This window comes from Trichomycterus rosablanca, chromosome 5, assembly GCF_030014385.1.
Source record: "Trichomycterus rosablanca isolate fTriRos1 chromosome 5, fTriRos1.hap1, whole genome shotgun sequence".
Taxonomy (NCBI): domain Eukaryota; kingdom Metazoa; phylum Chordata; class Actinopteri; order Siluriformes; family Trichomycteridae; genus Trichomycterus; species Trichomycterus rosablanca.
Genome location: NC_085992.1, coordinates 11,667,828 through 11,684,822, shown reverse-complemented (window position 1 = coordinate 11,684,822; position 16,995 = coordinate 11,667,828). Strand labels below are relative to the sequence as shown.

The window sequence follows — 16,995 nt, the reverse complement described above, 5'->3', positions numbered from 1 at the left end:
CCAAATGTGCACAGACTGTTTTGTTCGCAGGCAGCTATGCTCACTTGTCCTTTCTGTCTCTGTCTTGTAGGACAGTGCTGAGGTGAGTTCACAAGCTCATAATCAATTCTGGAGAAATGCTGCTTTGACTCTGTACCTATGGTTTCCATTCCTATGTTTTTTTAAGTGGTTTGGACTCACAGGTGCATGTGGGTTTATGTATGTGGGTTTATGTATGTGTGTGCGTTCATGTGCGTGCAGCTTCAGAAGAAGTTACACTGTCTGGAGGAACAGCTGAATAATGAAATGCAGGCTAAAGATGATATAGAACACAAGTACAGAACCAGCAGTGCCCGACTCGACAAGATCACCAAAGAGCTGGAGGAAGAGGTTTGTTCACTGCAGTAGCACCTCAACATAATAACGAGATACTTTTGTACTTTTTTTAAACTCTGTAGATTAACTCATAAATGTGTGGGTGTGTGTGTGTGTAGATGAACAGTAGGAAAGCTCTGGAATCATCCCTCAGACAGTTGGAACGAGAGAAAGCTCTGCTGCAGCACAAGAGTGTGGAAAGTCACCGGAAAGCCGAGAACGAAGCAGATCGAAAACGCTGCCTCGAAAATGAAGGTACAAACACACACGGGTTCAGCTCCAGAATTACTGGCATCCCTGCATTTGTCAACATGACAGACCTGAGGCTTCTCCTGTAATGCGGACAGGAATGCGGAGATTCAACTCAGCACCACTCAAGCATGTATAGTTTTAAGTGATGCCAAAAATCCAAGGGTGCCAATAATTCTGTAGCCAATTGTTTGGACTGACGTGCACTTTATTATGTATTGTTTACTGTTAGTGAACAGTTTGAGGGATCAGCTGGAGGAGATGAAAAAGAGAAACCAGAACTCACACATTTCCAATGAGAAGAACATCCACCTTCAGAGACAGGTACACACACACACACACACACACACACATACACACACACAGGTGATCCTGTATAAGATTTGTTCTTGTAGTGTTGTGTGTTGTTTATTTGTGGTTTTGATGCACAGTTGGATAAAGTGAACGCTCCAGTTGTATTTACAATACTGTAATGCATGGCGTTATCTGTGGTGTTGCACAGCTGGATGAAGCAAACTCTACTCCGAGCTGAATCCATTATATTTACAGTATTGTAACTCATGGCATTGTTTGTAGTGTTGCACAGCTGGATGAAGCGAATGCTCCACTTCAAGCTGAATGAATTATATTTACTGTATTATAATTCTTGTAATTGTTTGTGGAGTTGCACAGCTGGATGAAGCGAACGCTCAGCTCCAAGCCAAATCGGTTATATTTACCATATTGTAATTCATGGCATTGTTTGTGGTGTTGCACAGCTGGATAAAGCGAACTCTCCAAGCTGAATCAATTATATTTACAGTAATTGTAATTAATGTCATTGTTTGTGGTGTTGCACAGCTGGTTAAAGCAAATGTTCTGCTCAGAGCTGAATCTATTATATTTACAGTAATTGTAATTAATGGCCTTGTTTGTGGTGTTGCACAGCTGGATGAAGTAAATGCTTCACTCCAAGCTGAGTCCATTGTATTTACAGTATTGTAAATAATGGCATTGTTTGTGGTGTTGCACAGCTGGATAAAGCGAACACTCTACTCTGAGCTGAATCCATTATATTTACAGTATTGTAATTAATGTCATTGTTTATGGTGTTGCACATCTGGATAAAGCGAACACTTTGATCCAAGCCGAATCGATTATATTTACAGTAATTGTAGTTAATGTCGTTCTTTGTGGTGTTGCACAGCTGGATAAAGCAAACGCTCTGCTCTGAGTTTAGTCCATTATATTTACAGTATTGTAATTCATGGCATTGTTTATGATGTTGCACAGCTGGAAAAAGCAAACGCTCCACTCCAAGCTGAGCCCATTATATTTACAGTATTGTAATTAATGTCATTTGTGGAGTTGCACAGCTGGATGAAGCGAACACTCAGCTCCAAGCCGAATCGATTATATGTACCGTATTGTAATTAATGGCATTGTTTGTGGTGTTGCACAGCTGGATGAAGCGAACACTATCCATTATATTTACCGTATTGTAATTAATGGCATTGTTTGTGGTGTTGCACAGCTAGATGAAGCGAACACTCTGCTCCGAGCTGAATCAGAAGCAGCGAACAGGTTGAGGAAGTCCCAGACGGACAGCAGTAAACAGCTGCAGCAGTTAGAAGCTCATGTACGGGAGCTGCAGGATAAATGCTGTGTACTGGAGAACAGTAAACTCACGCTGGAGAAAGAAAACATCAACCTGCAAGCAGCACTCGATACCGAGAAACGAGAGCACGCCCATCGGTCTGAAACCATCAATGACCTGCAGGGTGAGATTTAATAATCACTCTTCTTTAGTGTGTGTCTGTGTGTGAAAATTACTTCCATCCAACTTCCAACACTTTTTTGTGCACTGATTTTTACATGACTTTTTACTTTCGGCTGCTTTCATATTTTTATGTGTTGTCACAGCGGATCATTATGGTCTGCATACCTGATCTGGTACAGTTTTCATGCCAGATGCCCGCCCTGATGCAACCTTTCTAATAAGTATTATCCAGGCCTGGGACCAGCACTAAGAGTGCACTGACAACTGCACCTCATAATGTCTATGCAGTTCGGCCAAACTTTTTCCCACCCCACTCCCAGTGGAGGCTCGAATCTGACCGGTAGTGGGCTAGTGTATTTTACTGCTTAGGAAAAATGCAACTAAAGAGTGATTCGTTAATAAAATATGCAGAAACATGGAACTGGAGCAATGCCTGCAGAGATATGGATATGGTCCAATAATAAAGCAATATTAAATAAACTAAGGTTGCTTGGGTGGCACAACAGTAAATAATGCTAGCCAGGTGGGGTGTGACTGAAGAGCCCAGACAGAGGTGGGAGGTGCACTTGTCAGTGTGCTCTCAGTGCAGGTCCCGAACGATAATATAAGGAGGGTTAAGTTAGGAAGGGTATCTGGTGTAAAAAAAAAAAAAGCCATGTCTAATATGCAAACTGTGGTGACACCTAAATATGGAAGAAGCTGAAAGAAAAAAGAAAAATGTATATAGAAAAAAGTAAATATTATTTTATCAGTTAATTAAATAATTAATAATTAACACAACATTAAGTCCATTTTTAGTCACACTTTTTATTTAGTATTTGTCATTAATTAAAAATGTTACAACATTTTCCCCAGCGCGTCTCTCTGGTCTGGAGGACGAGGTGAAGCAGGGCAGACTTGCTCTGTCCAAAGCTGAAGCCGAAAAGAGAAAACTACAGGACAAACTCACCGACTTGGAGAAGGTAAGACACACACACACAAACTCTTCCTCTCAGTCTTTTTGTCCTGTCCCCTGCTTTCTAAAGTCCCTCCCCCTGTGTTTGATCCAATAGGAGAAGAGCAACCATGAGATTGACATGACATATAAGCTGAAGGTGCTGCAGCAGAGTTTGGAACAGGAGGAAGCTTCTCATAAAGCTACAAAAACTCGCCTCGCTGATAAAAACAAGATCAGCGAATCCATCGAGGGAGCCAAGAGTGAAGCAGTGAAGGGTATGAGGGCTTCACATACTCCTAATAATAAACTCTTAAGTTTGTGGATCTCAGGGTGGGGCCCAGGGACCCCTGGGTTCCATGAGGTGGTGTTAGGGCATCTGCTTTATTTTCAGAACCAGAATGAATGGTTAAATTTGACAGTAGAAAAATGATTGCTGATGTTGGACAGTTACAGACCTCACCTGTTAATGCTGGAGGCTGAATCTGCCAAATAATGCGAATGTGGATTTGATTTCTCATAACTGTGCACCGAAAAACAGACTCGTTTCTGGCATTAATACAGCGACTGGGGGGCAAGACCCCGTGAATGCGGAAAATGTCATAACACCCTATTATTAAAGCAAATCTGATGCTAAATGTTGCATGAGATACAATGATTGCTGCAGGAGAACAACACATTACTGATTTTTCATGGTAGCAAGACAAAGAGCTGGCATCTCCAAAGCCAGCACACAGCCTTGCAGGTCCAACAACAAATTGTAGGTATTTGGGCTGCTCCCATTTGGCATTGCTACAGGGGATAATTCTTTCACATACTTGATTTGGCATTTGATTTGAAGTTTTGACTCCAGATGACCTTCCTGACACAACCCTCCTAATTTATCTATATATCTACATATATTTACTCCACTATGAAATCCTGTTTAGTTCAAATCTGCAAATGTAGAGACAAGATCAAGGCAAAGCTGTAGTCTAAATTGAAATCGTTGTTGCTCTTTGTACTTTACATATAATTAGTGACCATTCTGCTCCTCATTACCTCTATAAATGTAGTAAAATGTTTATTAATTAGTTGCTAACTAGGTTACAATCCTGATTCATGAGGTTCTAGTCAAGTATCATCTTTTATTGTGGGGGAAATTGCTTCACTAGCTCAGGCACCACCACAAGCAGCTCTTTTCAGACTGTCCTCAAAGAATAGTTGGATGATTTTGGGGTATTGCTGACTGGGCTAGTGCTGTGTTTGAGTATAACAGCAGTGTTGTGTGTGTGTGTGTCTTTAGACCTGGAGCAGAAGCTGCAGTCGGAACACAGTATGAAGATGCAGGTGGAGAACCGGTTGCTGGAGCTGGAGAAACACAACTCCATGCTGGACTGTGACTACAAACAAGCTCTGCAGAAACTTGAGGAACTGCGACGACACAAGGATCACCTGACTGAAGAGGTACGCCAGTCTCGGAAAATTAAATGATGTAATTCCTTGTCATGATCATGATTTTATGCAGGTAATGACTTCAGTTTGCTGATGTAAATAAGGCTAGATTAACTGCATCTATTAACAAGTACATGGAACAGTAGTCTCTTGCCAGGATTGAGGAGAAACACTGTCAAACTGCCAACTAATACTGAGAAGAAGTTTAAATGTAATCTAGGAACTAGTCATCTGCTGGTCCACACTGTCAAACTAGCTTTACGTTGCCATGAGTCTGCTCTTTTAAAAAACATACACCCTCTGGCTTCGAATACAAAAGAAAACTGATTGTCTTGTAACACTCTCTTGACTGTGGGTAGTTATACTTGTGCTTTTAAAAATCAGCAGATCTGTTTTGGTGGTTCTTGAATAAATCTGACCATTCCAGTATAAGGTGTAGGTTTGAGTCTTCTTTTTAATTCCTTTTCTTTACTTTTTAATAGGTGCAATCGAACTAGGCCTATTTATATTGGCGAAACCATTAATTAAAATGTATGCACATTATGTGTTTAAACTGCTGTGACTTTCATGGTCTGCTCATTCATTCGCAGTGTGTATCATATCAAGACCCCTGCATTTAAAATTTCACATGCCATGCGTTGTGTTTCAGGTGAAGAACCTGTCTCTGAAGATCGAGCAGGAGATGCAGAAGCGCTCTCTGACCCAGAACGACCTGAAGGTTCAGAACCAGCAGCTCAGCACTTTAAAAACATCGGAGAAACAGCTCAAACAGGAAATCAATCATCTGTTGGATATCAAGCGCACCCTGGAGAAACAGAACATGGAGCTACGCAAGTACGTCCTCCCACAATGCACCTGGGGCTGGTCATTAGTTTAACCACTAGCAGCAATTTCTGTTTAAGGACATACACTGCTGATGTAGGGAGGGTGGGTGCAGTGCAGATTTAGGGTCCTGGAGAGCTGGGTTTGAACCTCATATTTCAGATACCGTGTCTGTGTGTTTACTCTGGATACTCCAGTTGCTTTCCATCTCACAAAATTAGCAGTATAGGAATTTCCTACTCAGAATCCACCAAGCCTAGCATGCTTGTGATTAAGACATGCATTATGGGACCTGTAGTTGTGTTGGGCCTTTTCCTTATTATCATTATTAATGTGATGATTTATCGAGTAGCTGGATACTAATTTAAGTGTGCGTGTGTGTAACAGGGAACGACAGGACTCAGATGGTCAGATGAAGGAGCTGCAGGACCAGCTGGAGGCTGAGCAGTATTTCTCAGTAAGACTGTTTACATTCACATTCTTTAGCAGCATCATGTTGTTTTTTCTAGCATTTAGTTCATCTGCGAGGCTAAGAAGTATAAGCGTGGAGATACTTTAACTCAGTCTTCTGGCCATAATGATTTGGTCTTATTAAAGTCACTCAGATCTTTAAGCTGATCAGATCTGCTGCATTCAACACATGAGATATAAGAAAATGAAAAGTGTCAAATAAAGATGGAGCGTGTGGCAAGAACTACAGGGGTTGGACAAAATAACTGAAACACCTGTCATTTTAGTGTGGGAGGTTTCATGGCTAAATTGGACCAGTCTGGTGGCCAACCTTCATTAATTGCACATTGCACCAGTAAGAGCAGAGTGTGAAGGTTCAATTAGCAGGGTAAGAGCACAGTTTTGCTCAAAATATTGCAATGCACACAACATTATGGGTGACATACCAGAGTTCAAAAGAGGACAAATTGTTGGTGCACGTCTTGCTGGCGCATCTGTGACCAAGACAGCAAGTCTTTGTGATGTATCAAGAGCCACGGTATCCAGGGTAATGTCAGCATACCACCAAGAAGGACAAACCACATCCAACAGGATTAACTGTGGACGCAAGAGGAAGCTGTCTGAAAGGGATGTTCGGGTGCTAACCCGGATTGTATCCAAAAAACATAAAACCACGGCTACCCAAATCACGGCAGAATTAAATGTGCACCTCAACTCTCCTGTTTCCACCAGAACTGTCCGTCGGGAGCTCCACAGGGTCAATATACACGGCCGGGCTGCTATAGCCAAACCTTTGGTCACTCGTGCCGATGCCAAACGTCGGTTTCAATGGTGCAAGGAGCGCAAATCTTGGGCTGTGGACAATGTGAAACATGTATTGTTCTCTGATGAGTCCACCTTTACTGTTTTCCCCACATCCGGGAGAGTTACGGTGTGGAGAAGCCCCAAAGAAGCGTACCACCCAGACTGTTGCATGCCCAGAGTGAAGCATGGGGGTGGATCAGTGATGGTTTGGGCTGCCATATCATGGCATTCCCTTGGCCCAATACTTGTGCTAGATGGGCACGTCACTGCCAAGGACTACCGAACCATTCTGGAGGACCATGTGCATCCAATGGCGGTGCCGTGTATCAGGATGACAATGCACCAATACACACAGCAAGACTGGTGAAAGATTGGTTTGATGAACATGAAAGTGAAGTTGAACATCTCCCATGGCCTGCACAGTCACCAGATCTAAATATTATTGAGCCACTTTGGGGTGTTTTGGAGAAGCGAGTCAGGAAACGTTTTCCTCCACCAGCATCACGTAGTGACCTGGCCACTATCCTGCAAAAAGAATGGCTTAAAATCCCTCTGACCACTGTGCAGGACTTGTATATGTCATTTCCAAGACGAATTGACGCTGTATTGGCCGAAAAAGGAGGCCCTACACCATACTAATAAATTATTGTGGTCTAAAACCAGGTGTTTCAGTTATTTTGTCCAACCCCTGTACATTGGCTTAGAACGGCTAGCATGCTAAAACACCTGCAATGCAGTTTGCTTTAATAAGATGACTATACATAAGACATTAGCAAAACCAATTGTTGTCTCAGACAGCTTGCAGGTTGTGGTAAGCGGAAAAGGTCAGAACCAGTGTGGTTGTGAATGCTGTTTCATATTTTAACTATGATGTGTATTACAAAATGTGTGTGTGTGCCTGTGTGTGTAGACACTTTATAAGACTCAGGTGAGGGAGTTAAAGGAGGAGTGTGAGGAGAGGAACAAGCTTTATAAAGACATGCAGCAGAACCTGCAGGAGCTACAGGAGGAGAGGTGAGTACAGTGTGTGTTGAAAGGTGGGGAGACATGATTTTTAGGGGAGCGTCAGTATTACAAATTTTCTGATTAAACTAATTGAATAAGCACAAAAGAACGAAGCACTGTGTTTTTTTTCTACAAACCAAAATGTTTATAACACCTGCAGTCTCCAAACATATTTGTAGGTGTTGTTATTGCCACCTTAAATCAATCTGCTAGATCACAATCCCCGAAGATACTTAAGTGTTTCGGTGGCACAGGTCCGCTATTCTAGCTCTTTAGTTTGAATCTCAGCGGTGCGACCGACTTGACTGGGCATCTTACAGACATAACTGGCAATGTCTGCGGGAGGGATGGACATATGGGGCCTGTTGCCGCTGTAGTATCTGATCCCAAGTACTGGTCTAGGCTCTGAACCGAGTGGTAAGGGCTTCACACAGGGCATAGCACTACTCTTTGTATTGACTGCGGCTTTGTGTGGAAACCTTCGCTGGTTGACTGCACATGTGTCAGAGGAGGCAAGTGCTAGTCTGTGGCTCTCTTCGGCCAGAAATTTTATTTCTAAAAAAGGTTTTGACCTTGAACATAAAGCATTCTTAAGTGTGTGTATGTGTGTGCACTACAGGGATTCTCTGGCCGCTCAGTTGGAGATCACCTTGACGAAAGCAGATTCAGAGCAGCTAGCACGTTCGATAGCGGAGGAGCAGTACTCTGATCTGGAAAAGGAGAAGATCATGAAGGAGCTGGAGATTAAAGAGATGATGGCCAGACACAGACAGGAACTCTCAGATAAGGACACCACCATCAGCTTGGTCAGTAACGCAGCCTAGTGTGGAAGCTCAATGGAAGTTAAGAAGCCCTAGTTAAGCCCTAATGGACTTTGTGGTAAAAGTACAATCCCCATTTCCCAAAAAGTTGAGAAACTTGAACCTTCACTTAATTCTGTTTGTTAAATATAAACAATTTAAAAACCGATGCCCGTCACACCCTCAAAAAAGTTGGGACAGAGGCATGTTTACCACTCGGTCACACCACCTTTTCTTTTAATTGTGTGGAAATTGAAGATAGTGATTGTGTTTGGAATTTGTGCCCTTCTGCATAACAATCTGTGGCTGCCGCTGTCTGTCTTTCATCATGCACCATGTATTTTTTATTAGGAGACAGATATGGGGTGCAGGCAGGCCAGTCAAGCACATGCACTCTATGTCTATTAACCAATTTGTTTTAACTAGAGTTAAATGAGGCCTGGCATTCTCCTGCTGAAATAGACATGGGGTTCTTTTCCCAGGAACTTCATAGCAGCATATACCAATTGCAAAATACCAATTTAAGCCTCTATATTTTTGAAAATGGGGTTTGTACATTTCATTACCACTTTTGAAGTGATTACAGAGATTTGCAAAAACTGTGATTTAGAGTGGTGAGTGAGAACAGACAAAATTGAGTTTAGCAGTTTGGAGCCATGGTGTTAATACGTGAGCTTCAAGTTTTCAGAATTTTGTGCATGGTTATTCTAGGTGTTTTGAACATTTGTGTGTGTGTGTGTGTGTGTGTGTGTGTGTGTGTGTGTGTGTGCAGTTGGAGGAAGCTAACCGCACACTAACCAGTGATGTAGCAAACCTGGCTAACGAGAAGGAGGAGCTCAACAACAAGCTGAAGGAGGCACTGGATGGTAAAAGGCTTTTTATTATGATTTGTATATATTTTGTTTTAAAATAAGTTAATGACAAGTGGTTTCTTACACTGTTTTCATCTTCTAATATTTCATATTTAAAACTACAGTGAAACAAATCATGTCATTGTAGGTGCAAATTAGTGTCCCTCACACGGGGCACCATTAATGTTGTTACATTACCTGCAGGTATTATTGCCACAGGCAGCAGTAGGTATATAATTGATTAGGAATATTTCTAGTATTGGTTAACTTTTAAAATCTGTAAACCAATGAAATGATGCCCTTGTATAAAAAGCAGACATTGTACCCTATAGTAATGGTACCCCGTCTGGGGCTAGACTATATTATCTACATATTTGTACCGACTAAATAGTCAAGATTCTCATCTGCATGCATTAAGCCATTGTTTCTGCTGTTAGTTACGTCCAGTATGTCTCGTTCTTTAAATTAACTCTGTTAATAGAAAGGTGAGCATTAACAGTTCGTACATGTTGGTGACTCACTCCTAGCAATTCTAAAACAATATTCTTATAAATGATTGATCCTAATAAATTCTGTGCATCATAATCAGGGAGTTGTATATTCAATTGTTTGATTGTATTGAAACAAAGTTTAATGTTTTTAGACTTTAGGAAGCTGAAGGATGAGGAACAGTCCATCTCACAGATGAAACTGGCTTATGAAAAGCAACTCCAGTCAGAGCGAACCCTCAAAACTCAGGTAAACAATGTTCACGTCGAACATACTGTTATACCATACCTTACCAGCAATCATCAGCTAATGGAAGCTTCTTTGTCTGTAAACTGCTTTTTTAACTGCCCTCTTTGTTGTTTCCTTCTAAATCAGGCTGTGAACAAGCTGGCTGAGATCATGAACAGGAAGGATCTGAGCCGCAACGGCAGTCGTCGTGGAAATGACACTGATGTAAAGAGGAAGGAGAAGGAGAACAGGAAGTTGCAGCTGGAGCTACGATCAGAACGGGAGAAGCTCAACAGCACCATCATCAAATACCAACGAGAAATCAACGAAATGCAGGCGGTACGACTGAAAACTCACAGTAAAGCTTGCAGAAAGTAATATATACAAATTATGTTTCAATAATTCATGCTGGCTAGCTTTCATTGTCCAGACTGTATGGTTGAAAGTATCTGGACACTACTTAAATTCAGTTTAGGTGTTTTAGCCACATCCATTGATAACGGGGGTTAACTCCTGTTATTTAATATAATTAAATACAGTTGTGAAGGAGCTAAAGTGACCCTGACCTTAAGCCTTATTCACTACCATTAGTATGCATTGGAATGTCAGTTTGGAGCCAGGTCTGCTTACTTAACATCAATGCTTGAACCTAACAAATGCTCTATTGACTGAACAAAAGACAGTCCAAAATGTGAGGATGAGTAGATGCTGTTATAGAGACAGTAAAAAAAGGTGGGTGTGACTTACTTTTAATGCCCATGGTTATGAGATTGGATGTCCAACAAGCTCATGTTCAATTGTCCATGTACTTTTGACTATGTAGTATACATTAAATGACAGTTTAATGCTTTTCAAACCTTTGGCTACTGTTCAATGTAACTATATGAAACTAAAGTAACTCGAGACTAAGATGGTGAAAATGCAGGGTTTGCTACTTTTAGCTAACTTGCATGCTAAATTGCTATAAGACTGATCACTGATTCTCTAACAAAGGTTAAGATGTAGATAGGTTCCATGACCTGCCTCATTATTATTTATGTTATATATTTTTTAAAGTTTAATGACATGTAAATGATTATAGTAAGACTACGGATGGTTATTGTTTCTCCACAGCAACTAGCGGATGAGTCGGTGATGAGAGTAGAGCTGCAGATGGCTTTGGACAGTAAAGACAGTGATATTGAGCAGCTCCGTGGCCTCCTCAACTCCCTCAACGTTCACTCCCTTGATTCAGCCAGCATGAGCAGCGGCCCCGACTTCGAAACCGACGAATCGCTACCAGGTTTCATTTACCGTTAATCTACTACAGCATTCCAACTCTTTGTCCTTTCAGTAGTTTATTCAGTTCAGTTCAATTCAGCATGTCCAATTTCTTTAGCTTTTTAGTTTGTGGAGCTAGATGTGTATTCTTGTTTTGAGCTATGTAAGGGAAGTAGTCTCACAGCTGGCTGGGTAAATGGGGTGCGATTAAACTCCCTAAGTCTGGCCACTTTTGCAAGACCTCACTTACGGTCTCCTCACCTGTTTAAATGCCTGATTTTGTTAGTAGGTTTCCTTAGTCCAGCGAGAGTCCATAATGCAACGAAACAGAAAGCAAAGTTTTGTTAATTCCTGGTCAAATTAATATCTGGACTTCCTTCAGATTGTTGTTCTGTTGAGATAGCATCTTTTCTTTTCTGTGATTGCAATTGCCCTAGCAACAAGGAACCTGTTTCAGCCATTGCCCCTACCTACAGACACATGGCCAATCCTGTGTCTGTGTAGGAGCATGGTTGACTGATAGCAGAACTAAAATTCCAACAGGACTACCTTCTTTTAAGTTCTACCATTTTTTTATAGTTTGTTTTTCTGTCTTTCCACAGATCACTTTTCATTCTTCACTTCCCTCCTTTTTCTGTTTCTCCTTGTTTTCCTGAATGACTGCCCACCTCTTCACCTTAATCCATCTGCAAACTTTTCACCTTTCCTTTCACCTTGGGAGGTGAACTGTGTGTATGATAAAGTAACGTGATGTTCATGTCTGTGTTGACATCACTTCGTCAGCTCTGAAACATGCCAACATTTTTGTTCACAGAAACCAGATTAGAGGGCTGGCTGTCACTTCCTGTGAGGAACAACACCAAACGTTTTGGCTGGGAGAGAAAGGTAAATCATGTTACTCTCACACTCTATTGATATCTACTGTCTAGGATGCCAAGTCAGTACCAAAGTTAGTAAATGTAAGATTTATTTGTGTTAAGTGTAGAGAGTACAGAGTTGATTTGGTACTACAATCCAATCTAAGAACTTTGAAACGTCCACCTACAAATTGTCCTTCTTGCCTGGGCGCTGTCCTTCAGCCTTAGGTCTGTGATATTTAAACTCCATAAGGCACTATGAAAAAAAACAATGAAGTAGTATGTCCTGCGAGTAGAACTTCGAGAAGTATGTGCTAGGTGTAAAATGTTGTGGAAAATATGTTTCTCAACTAAATATCATCTAGGTAGGCAAGTGGTGGCCAAAATTTGTGTAGTCTCTGTGCATAAAACTTAGGTTCATAATCGCTAGAATAGAAGTATATGAGGCATGAAAGAAGTTGAGCTGTCACTGAGAGCAAAACTGTAGTAACAAACGGTTTGTATACAGCCATGCTATGACAACTAAACTGTGCCAACAACTCCCTGGCAAAACCACTATTCAGCGAGACTTGATTGACTATGTCTTTGGGTCTAGCCATTGGGAGGTCTAGCCACTGGGAGGTGCACTTGTCAGTGTTGGTCCCAGGCCCGGATAAAATAAGGAGGGTTGAGTCAGGAATAGTACGCGGACCAGAATGATCCACTGTGGCGACACCTAAATACAAGAGCAGCTGGAATAAGGAAAAAAATATTGACTACAAAATTATTAACGTTTTCATGGCCTGTACCTTTAGGTGTACAGTACACATTGTAAGAATGGATGGATGATGTGTGATGGTGTGTGTATTTGTGTTTTTGTAGTATGTGGTGGTGAGCAGTAAGAAGATCCTGTTCTACAACAGTGAGCAGGATAAAGAACACTCCAACCCGTACATGGTGTTAGACATAGAGTGAGTATCATCTTCATCACATGGTAGCTTGATTACATGAACAATTGTTACTGTAACTGTTTCTTGTTAAAATCTAGACCTTGAGATATTTTATGTGGCATTGTTCGAGCCCCCAAGCTTGAGTCTCAGTGGTACTATTGGCCTGGCTGGGTGCTTAACAGACACAAAAAAAGAATGGAGGGTTGGATAGGGTTTTGTTTTTATTGCTGCTGCAACAGTGGTCGAGGCACCTATTCAAGTAGTAGAGAAACTCTTGTGTATGCAAGAAGCCACCAGGGGGCAGGTGTCAGTCTGTGGCCCTTTTTGACCAGCGTTAGAGTGGTGCAACCAGCCGAGGAACTCTAATAGGGAATTGAGAGTGATTCATTTAGATAAAAGGGGTACAGAAAAACAATTTAAAACAATTTTAAATGGTGCAGATGAGGATGCTGCATCCCCTTACTAATAGAACTTGTATTTACACTTGCTGACCACTTAGGGGTGATATTGTGTTATGTTCTGTCCTAAAGTGTAAAATAATAAGAAAATGATTGTTTGGTATCACTGTTAGGATGTCTGTGCTAATCTATAGGTGTGTAATGACTTTATCTCACCTTTCTATTTTGTTCCGTTTATAGTAAACTCTTCCACGTTCGCTCCGTCACGCAGACGGATGTGTACCGTGCAGACGCTAAAGAGATTCCCCGGATATTCCAGGTACCCAAACATCCCACTCATTACTTTTTCCTAATAGGATTTTATGATTTTTGCTGCGTCAGGTCCTCCTGCGCTCCATCAGAGATCTGTAACGTATCCTAAAGCCTTCTTGTCTCTACAGATCCTTTATGCGAACGAGGGTGAGAGTAAAAAGGAACAGGAAGTAGAGCCTTTGCCTATTGGTGAGAAGTCCAGCTACATCTGCCATAAGGGACATGAGTTCATTCCCACGCTGTACCACTTTCCCACCACTTGTGAAGCCTGCACCAAACCTCTGTGGAACATGTTCAAGCCTCCTCCGGCCCTTGAGTGCCGCCGCTGCCACATCAAGTGCCACAAAGACCATATGGACAAAAAAGAGGAGGTCATTGCGCCGTGTAAAGGTCAGCACTATATATTTGGGTACATGTGTCTGCTGCCTGTCTGGTTTCTGCTTACACCCACTGCTAACAGGTACATGAATTCTGCTTAGATGACCATTGGCAGTAAATGGGTTGTGCCAATTAGAATGATTACCACTCAGCTGTTGTAAAAAGTAAAAGTAAAAATGTCTAGGAGCAACAACAGCTCAGCCATAAAAGCCACACAAGCTCACAGATTAGGAATCCTCAAGAAATTTTTGTTTTTCAGTACCAAACAACTTCTGGAGGCAACATCAGCACAAGAACTATTTATCAGGAGCCACATGGGTTAGGTTTTTAAAATTAAGTAGTAGCACACAAGCCTAAGATCACCATGCGCAATGCCAAACAGCTGAGTGTAAAGCAGATCACTCTTGAACTCTGGAGCTGTTGACATTCAATTAACAAAAGTTCTGACCTCAACCCCATCCAACACCTTTAGGATTGATTGAAATGCCCACTGCGAGTGCACTGCACCCAATTTTAGTGCCCGACCTCACAAATGCTTTTTGAAGTCATGTTCCAAAATGTATTGAGACTTTAACATTTGATGTAATTTTTAGGTTTCCACATATTTTTGGCCATGCCGTGTATCCATATTTATCTGGACATGACCTTGAGTGCTTTGTCTCTGTAGTGAACTACGACGTGTCCACGGCCAAGAACCTGCTGCTGCTGGCCACGTCTCAGGAGGAACAGCAGAAGTGGGTTAGCAGACTTGTTAAGAAGATCCCTAAAAAGCCCCCAGGCCCCGAGTGGAGCCACCGTTCGTCCCCTCGCGTTCCCACAAAAGTCCAGGCCAGTCAGAGTCTGAGGAGAGCCAGCCGCCAGTTACAAACCGGGAAAACCAGGTGAGTCTGATTCACGCCAGCCAATCTGTAATAGTTTTCTAATGAATGTGAATGAATGGTCATGGGTTTGTGTTTTCCATCATTGATTTTCTCATGTTGTTCTTGTAGTCAAGGATGTGAAAAAGTAATTGCCCCCTTGAATAAAAACACAACATGTTTTTGTAAAGCATAAATATATTTATTTTGGGGCCAAGTTATCCAACTTCCATACCATGAGCCAAAATACATGAGCATTTTATTAGGAACAGCCGCCTTAAATGTACATTTTTGGTCATTTTATGAGCTACACCAACTTAGATGAACCTTGTGGGTATACAGTTACTGACTGTAGCCCATCTTTTGCTTTAAACTCTGTTACTCCTCTCTACCCCATCCATCAATAGAAAGGAACCCCAGAGGGACCCGCTTATTAATACTATTAATTATTTAATATCACTGGTTAAAGTTTGCTAACAATTGATAAACTATGACCACAAATATGTGGACACCCATCTTATATATTATGTTCCAAACACACCTCTATTTAAATGTGCATTCATGTCATTTCACTGATTCTTTTATCCATTATGACTGTATACAATGCATGCAACTGAGGGTACAGGGCCTTGCTCAAGGGCTCAGCAGTCGGAACATGGTGGTGGGGCTTGATCCAGTGACCTTCTGATCACTGGTCCAGTACCCTAACCACTAAGCCACTCTGTCCAAAACCACATACATATAGCAGGTGTATGTAATCAATGTTATAAAACAAATGACCTGCTTCCAACTTTGTGGCAACACTTCGGGGAGGGCTTGTTCCTGTTCTAGAATGACAGTGCCTCTGTGCACAAGGTGAGGTCCATAAAAGCATGGCTTAATGTGTCTGGTCTGAAGGAACAGTGGCCTGCACAAAGCCCTGAACATCTTGAGATGAACTGGAACTTTACAAAACTTGACAGAACACAGGCACAAGTTGCCTCAGAGACATTCCAAACTGTGTGGAAAGCTTTCGAAGAAGCTCACGGTCAGGTGTCCACATACTTTTGGCCATATAATGTCCACAAATTATTTCCTATTTGTTTCTGTATCTTGTATTTTAGAAAATATTGTTTGGCTAGTGTGAGATAATACTTAGCATGTCTTTATAATGCTTATAAGCACTAGTTATAATCTTCTTTGTAATGCTGATCCGTCTTGGCTAGTTCTCATTTATTATTAACATTATGTTTTTAGTGTGTTTATCTTCAAGCTTTCTGTAGTTGTTAACGTTTATCAACTGGTCATATAGTGCAAACTCTGTATTACACATACAGGATTGTGCAAAACTCAGCGGATCCCACAGCGCCCCCTCCAGGCAGGGAGAAATTCATCTTCCACAAAGGTCATGTGTTTTTGCCCATTCTCTACCACTTCCCCACCACATGTGAAGCCTGCGCTAAACCCCTATGGAACATGATCAAACCTCCCTTGGCACTGGAGTGCCAACGGTGCCAGATCAAGTGCCACAAAGAACACATGGACAGGAAAGAGGAGGTTCTCATGGCATGTAACCCGGCCAAATTCAACCCCGAGTTGGCCACTGGGTAAAAATAAGCTGGAAAGGAATGTAACCTTTTTTTTAGTGCTAAAACATGCTGTGCAAAATGAACTAGAGCTGAATTGCTTGAGCTAAGCCCTGAGGTTATACACAGGGTGCTCCAATCAGTAAATGTTACTAGTATTGCTTTCGCTCCGGTTCATTTTTCTGGGAATAATAACGGTGACGCCACTCTCCGTAGCATGTCTTCTTTACTAACAAGTCATTTCAGCTCCTACAACTTGA

The 16,995-nt window shown here is 41.7% G+C and overlaps 1 protein-coding gene across 1 annotated transcript in view; it reads left to right on the top strand.

Moving 5' to 3' along the window:
- rock2a (rho-associated, coiled-coil containing protein kinase 2a) overlaps nucleotides 1–16,760 on the top strand; it is a 59,907-nt gene extending 43,147 nt beyond the window's left edge. Inside the window, exons 11-32 of the mRNA XM_062995417.1 lie at nucleotides 71–82; nucleotides 241–369; nucleotides 474–609; nucleotides 836–927; nucleotides 2,117–2,363; nucleotides 3,218–3,324; nucleotides 3,415–3,574; nucleotides 4,582–4,742; nucleotides 5,380–5,564; nucleotides 5,940–6,009; nucleotides 7,717–7,820; nucleotides 8,431–8,617; nucleotides 9,384–9,477; nucleotides 10,106–10,200; nucleotides 10,327–10,518; nucleotides 11,293–11,461; nucleotides 12,254–12,324; nucleotides 13,158–13,246; nucleotides 13,864–13,942; nucleotides 14,064–14,325; nucleotides 14,981–15,194; nucleotides 16,487–16,760. Of these exons, the coding sequence (XP_062851487.1) occupies nucleotides 71–82; nucleotides 241–369; nucleotides 474–609; nucleotides 836–927; nucleotides 2,117–2,363; nucleotides 3,218–3,324; nucleotides 3,415–3,574; nucleotides 4,582–4,742; nucleotides 5,380–5,564; nucleotides 5,940–6,009; nucleotides 7,717–7,820; nucleotides 8,431–8,617; nucleotides 9,384–9,477; nucleotides 10,106–10,200; nucleotides 10,327–10,518; nucleotides 11,293–11,461; nucleotides 12,254–12,324; nucleotides 13,158–13,246; nucleotides 13,864–13,942; nucleotides 14,064–14,325; nucleotides 14,981–15,194; nucleotides 16,487–16,760 (3,129 nt within the window). The remainder of the gene's footprint in view (nucleotides 1–70; nucleotides 83–240; nucleotides 370–473; nucleotides 610–835; nucleotides 928–2,116; nucleotides 2,364–3,217; nucleotides 3,325–3,414; nucleotides 3,575–4,581; nucleotides 4,743–5,379; nucleotides 5,565–5,939; nucleotides 6,010–7,716; nucleotides 7,821–8,430; nucleotides 8,618–9,383; nucleotides 9,478–10,105; nucleotides 10,201–10,326; nucleotides 10,519–11,292; nucleotides 11,462–12,253; nucleotides 12,325–13,157; nucleotides 13,247–13,863; nucleotides 13,943–14,063; nucleotides 14,326–14,980; nucleotides 15,195–16,486) is intronic.
- The last annotated feature ends 235 nt before the right edge of the window (nucleotides 16,761–16,995 follow it).